Source organism: Bidens hawaiensis, unplaced genomic scaffold, assembly GCF_021521415.1.
Source record: "Bidens hawaiensis isolate Kalapana, Puna unplaced genomic scaffold, B.hawaiensis_p1.1 tig00419426_1, whole genome shotgun sequence".
NCBI lineage: Eukaryota > Viridiplantae > Streptophyta > Magnoliopsida > Asterales > Asteraceae > Bidens > Bidens hawaiensis.
In genome coordinates, this window is record NW_027504856.1 from 310,002 (window position 1) to 315,015 (window position 5,014).

The 5,014-nt window shown below is 37.5% G+C and overlaps 1 protein-coding gene across 1 annotated transcript; it reads left to right on the forward strand.

The window, feature by feature from the left end:
- Positions 1 to 769: 769 nt before the first annotated feature.
- LOC143608737 (uncharacterized) lies at positions 770 to 1,282 on the forward strand. Its single transcript, XM_077083690.1, has one exon. It carries the CDS (start codon positions 770 to 772, stop codon positions 1,280 to 1,282), a length of 513 nt encoding a protein of 170 aa, XP_076939805.1.
- Positions 1,283 to 5,014: the final 3,732 nt, after the last annotated feature.

Below are 5,014 nucleotides of genomic sequence, written 5' to 3' on the forward strand. Positions count from 1 at the left end.
ATTGTTCGCAACTCGATTAAAGTTAATAAAGCTTTAAACAAAAACGTTAATCCTGATATTTTGATAATTGAACAAAACATGAACCAACGATAACCGTTAATCATCGAGAATATTATATTAATAATAAGATGAACGTTGAACATGTATGAAACGGGCTAATTTAACGAACGCGAATACAAATTCCAATACGAATAAATCACATGAAATATATGCAACGAATCTTGTGTTATATATATATATATATGTGTGTGTGTGTATACATATATATATATTAACAAATCCAAAAAAATTAAAATGGGTCGAGTTTTCAGGTTTAAAAAGTAACGAATGTTGCACTTCCTATCCCTCAAAGTTTTGCACCTCACACCTATACCTCTCAAGTTCCGTAACTCATGGCGCCTCCTCATGCAACTGTTTAAGTCCCTGCTATTCAAGCTCCCTCAACCAACCAAGCTGCTTAAGCAACCCAAAGTTCTAATGGCCGTGCTCTCATGATGAATGTGAATCAACTCAAAACTCCAATGATGTGGTAAATGGTACGTTCCTTATCAATAATCATTCTGCTTTGGTGTTATTTGATACTTGTGCCGATAAGAGCTTTATTTCATTGGATTTTGACTATATAATTGATAAGTCTCAGGATATGTTATCTAAGCCTTTTACGGTAGAAATAGAGAATGGGAACTCTATTAGTATTAATTTGATTATTCGGGATTGTGTTTTAACTCTCAATAAAGTCAAGTTCTGTATCGACCTTATACCCATTCAAATGGGTAGTTTTGATGTTATTGTTAGAATGGACTGGCTCACGCTTAATCATGTCGAGGTTGTATGCTTCAAGAAATTTCTTCGTATACCTCTCTCTGGTGGTCGTATCCTTAAGGTTTTCGGTAATGCGCCTACGTCTAAGCTTAATCTCATGTCATGTAATCAAACTCAACGTTACCTACGTAAAAAGTGTGTTGCCTTCTTAGCGCTTTTGGTGGAAAAGGATCGTGAGAAAAAGAAGATTCAAGATATCCCCGTTGTGTGTGATTTTCCCGACGTCTTTCCCGGTGACGTTGCTGGACTTCCTCCTATTCGTCAAGTCGAATTTTGTATTGACCTTGTACCTGGAGCAAATCTCGTTGCTAAAGCACCCTATCGTCTTGCATCGACGGAAATGCAAGAACTCTCTAATCAATTGCAAGAACTCTCAGACAAGGGTTTTATTCACCTAAGTTATTCTCCATGGAGCGCACCCGTTCTATTTGGGAAGAAGAAAGATGACTTGTTCTATTGACTATCGTGAGCTCAACATACTCACTGTTAAGAACTGATACCCTCTCCCTCTCATCGATGATCTTTTCGACCAACTTCAAGGAGCCGCATGATTCTCGAAGATCGACCTCCATTCGGGCGATCATCAACTTCGCGTAAACGAAGATGGCATTCCCAAGACCGCATTCCGTACTCGATATGGGCATTACGAATTTTGTGTTATGCCTTTTGGGCTAACCAATGCACTCACGGGTTTCATGGATCTTATGAACCGTGTGTGTAAGCCCTACTTGGACAAATTCGTAATCGTTTTCATCGATAACATTTTGATCTACTCCAAATCCGAAAAAGATCACAAAGAGCACCTACATGCCATTCTTGACCTTCTACGAAAGGAATAGCTGTATGCTAAGTTTTTGATGTGTGAGTTCTGGTTTAAAGAAGTTAATTTTTTGGGCCATATTGTCAATGACAAAGGTATCCATGTTGATCCCGCGAAGATTGAAGCCGTCAAGAATTGGAAAACACCAACTTCTCCCACCGAAGTTCGTTCTTTTCTTGGGTTGGCGGGCTATTACCATCATTTCATTCGGAACTTCTCGCATACGCGTCAAGACAACTCAAGGTTCACGAAAAGAGTTATACGATGCACGATCTCGAGCTTGGTGCTGTTGTATTAGCCTTGAAGATTTGGAGGCACTATCTCTATGGTACCAAATGCGTAGTGTTTACCAACCTTAAGAGTCTCCAACACAACTTTGATCAAAAAGATTTGGAGACACTATCTCTATGGTACCAAATACTTAGGGATGGCAAAAAAACCCAAACCCGATGGGGAAAACCGAAACCCGCCCCGAACGGGGCGGGTTCGGGGACACTTAATCGGGGACGGGTCCGGGTTCGGGTTTTCCCCGTTTAAGTTAATCGGGTTCGGGGCGGGTATGGTATAGCCTGTACCCGCCCCGTATACCCGCCCCGTATACCCGTTTAAAACCCGTTTAATTAAATATAATTTTTATATTTATATATAATATATTATTTATTATTTATTTTCCCAATATACCCGCAATAAAAGAACATTTTATTTTTTATTTTTAACTTAGCTACTATATAAACTTTTGACTTTTGTGATATGAATATAGCAACTTGTTCAGAAGAATCCGAGGCATATTGCCAAACTATTGAATATGATTGTGACGATGGTATTGAGGTAATACATATATATATGGTTTATCGTTTACATTTTAATATGGTTTAACATTGATTCTTATATAGTTTCCAATTAATATGTTAATGTTTGATTATCATAGCAATCCGGCGTGACAAGTGTTTGAATGGTTGAATGGGTGCGGTATGGACGTGTAAGAAGGATCAATCATGAAGTTAATTTCCGTTGTGATGGGAGAAATAAACATTTTTATGTATTAATAATGTCTTTTGTATGTGTAATGTGTTTGGATATTGAACTTTTTGTGTATTAATATTGTATTGTAATTTTGTATCATTTTCTTAAAATCGGGTTTTAAACGGTGAACCCGACGGTTAAATGGGGATCCCCACGGGGAATTTAGCCCGTTTAAAAACCATTTATGCTAGACGGGTTCCCCGAATACCCGCGGTTTTCCCCGAATCCCCGATGGGGATTCCCCGTTTAGTCCCCGCGGGTTTTTAGACGGTTTTGGTAATGAGTTTTATAAACCGGGGCGGGTATGGGATTGGCATTCCCCGCCCCGAAACCGCCCCGTTGCCATCCCTACAAATACTTTAACATTTCGGTTTTTTCGTATTCGTGTTTGTTTACCTGATTCGGGAATGTATTCGGATCTTTCTTATTAATGAAATTATTTAATTATTAGTAAGTTGATTGTGTTTGTCTTAGTTTATAAGTCCTAAACTTTCATTTGTGCCAAATAGCCCTTAGTAACCCTTAAGTTCACTTAAAATGGCTTAAAAATGAATTTTTGGAACTTCAGAGACCAAAAGTGGCAAAAACTAAAATATGGTAATCAACCCCCCTTCACACAGTGCGAAGGAGGAGGGCCTGATCCTTCGCGTGGCCGAAGCAGGCCCAGATCAGCCCGATATGGGTTCGATTTTCGTTTAATGCTAAATTTTTCTCAAATCGACCCTAAATCATGAAAATTGAGCAACAAGTTATTGTATCTAGTATGGAATAGTGTCTAGGTTCATATCCAGTATTTTGATCAATATATCGAAGATGTCAAGGCTCGATATCGTCATTAAATAATATTCGTTTACCAAAACCGACTTGTTTCTTGTCCAACAAGTTGATATACTAGCTATATAAATGTATCATAGCTCCAAAACCCAAGAGTTTACTGCAAACTTGCATTCCCCACCGTCACCTACCTCAAACCAACAATTTCCTTCTCGTTTTTGCTCGTTTACGTGAAGATTGAAAGCTGCGGTTTGACTTTGACGCATGTTTGACCTTTGACCTCGATTTCCCGTCAACTCAAACGTTATTCGGGTAAGTTGTCAACTAATGAATGATTCTTAATTAATCACTTGTCGATAACCTGCAATCAATTTATGAGGTTGTGGGGTATTGACGCGTCAATTTCAGTCAAACCAGTTTAAGGGTGTTTTAGTCAATAACTTTGACTAGTCGATTTCTCATAATTCTGGTCGAAACAGACTTTCAGTCCAGAAGACTTTTATTTTAACTAAAAAAAATGCCATCTAGTGGCACACATTTTTAATGGCATTTAGCTTTTGTGCCACTAATTTAGATTTTAGTGGCACTTTGCGTATGCCACATTTGCTTGGCACCAAGTTTAGTGACATTTAGCGTTTGTGCCACTAATTTAGATTTTAGTGGCACTTTGTGTATGCCACATTTGCTTGGCACCAAGTTTAGTGACATTTAGCGTTTGTGCCACTAAGTTTTAGGCTTTAATGACACTTTATGTATGTCATATATTCTTGGCACACATTTTTAATGACATTTAATGTTTATGTCACTAAAGTCTAGTGGTACCTTACTTATGTCATATTTTCTTACAAACATTAATAACGCCATTTAACTGTCACGCGGATTTTAGTCACTTTGTGTGTGCTATAAGTGTTTGACACACATTCTGAATGGCCTATAAAATTTATTAGTTTCGTCTAAGTATTGCATACCATTTACAAATATCACTAATTTAACAAATATCCATTACAAAGTAAAAGTAGAAACTCAAAAACTATTAGCAGAAAAGAAAATAGTTTACAATTTTGCATTTTTGCATTTTTGCATATATGATGACACTCTAGCTTGAAATTTTGAAAAACAAAAGGTTGCATACTTGTTTAGCTGCCATTATGGATCATAGATGGACTTTTTACTGCACGTTTGCATAACAGATTTAAATACAGGTTGTGACCAATAAACTTTTTCGTTGCAAAACAAATGATCTCACACTTGAATAGAATATATTTTACATGTAACAATATAAACTGTGCGAATATAATATAGTTTGACTTTTGGTACAAACTGTAATAATTTTTAGGTCTGCTAAGGATAGAGAAGAGATCATCCACAATTTTTTTTTTGCTGAGTCTGTGAAATTAGATGGCTAACAGACTTGGATCCAATGCTTGTGGCTTGACCCATGTACAAAGAATTTGGAAGTCCCTTGTCCTCTTCGACCCAGCAGATACGCTGCCAACAATGTCCACACCAGTCATGCTTACCTCGGCTGCACAAATATCAAAAAATATACCTTTATCATAAATGGGTCAATTTGGG

Bases quoted from the DNA above. Each gene is read 5' to 3' on its own strand.
- LOC143608737 (XM_077083690.1), top strand. From the start codon at position 770: ATGGGTAGTTTTGATGTTATTGTTAGAATGGACTGGCTCACGCTTAAT.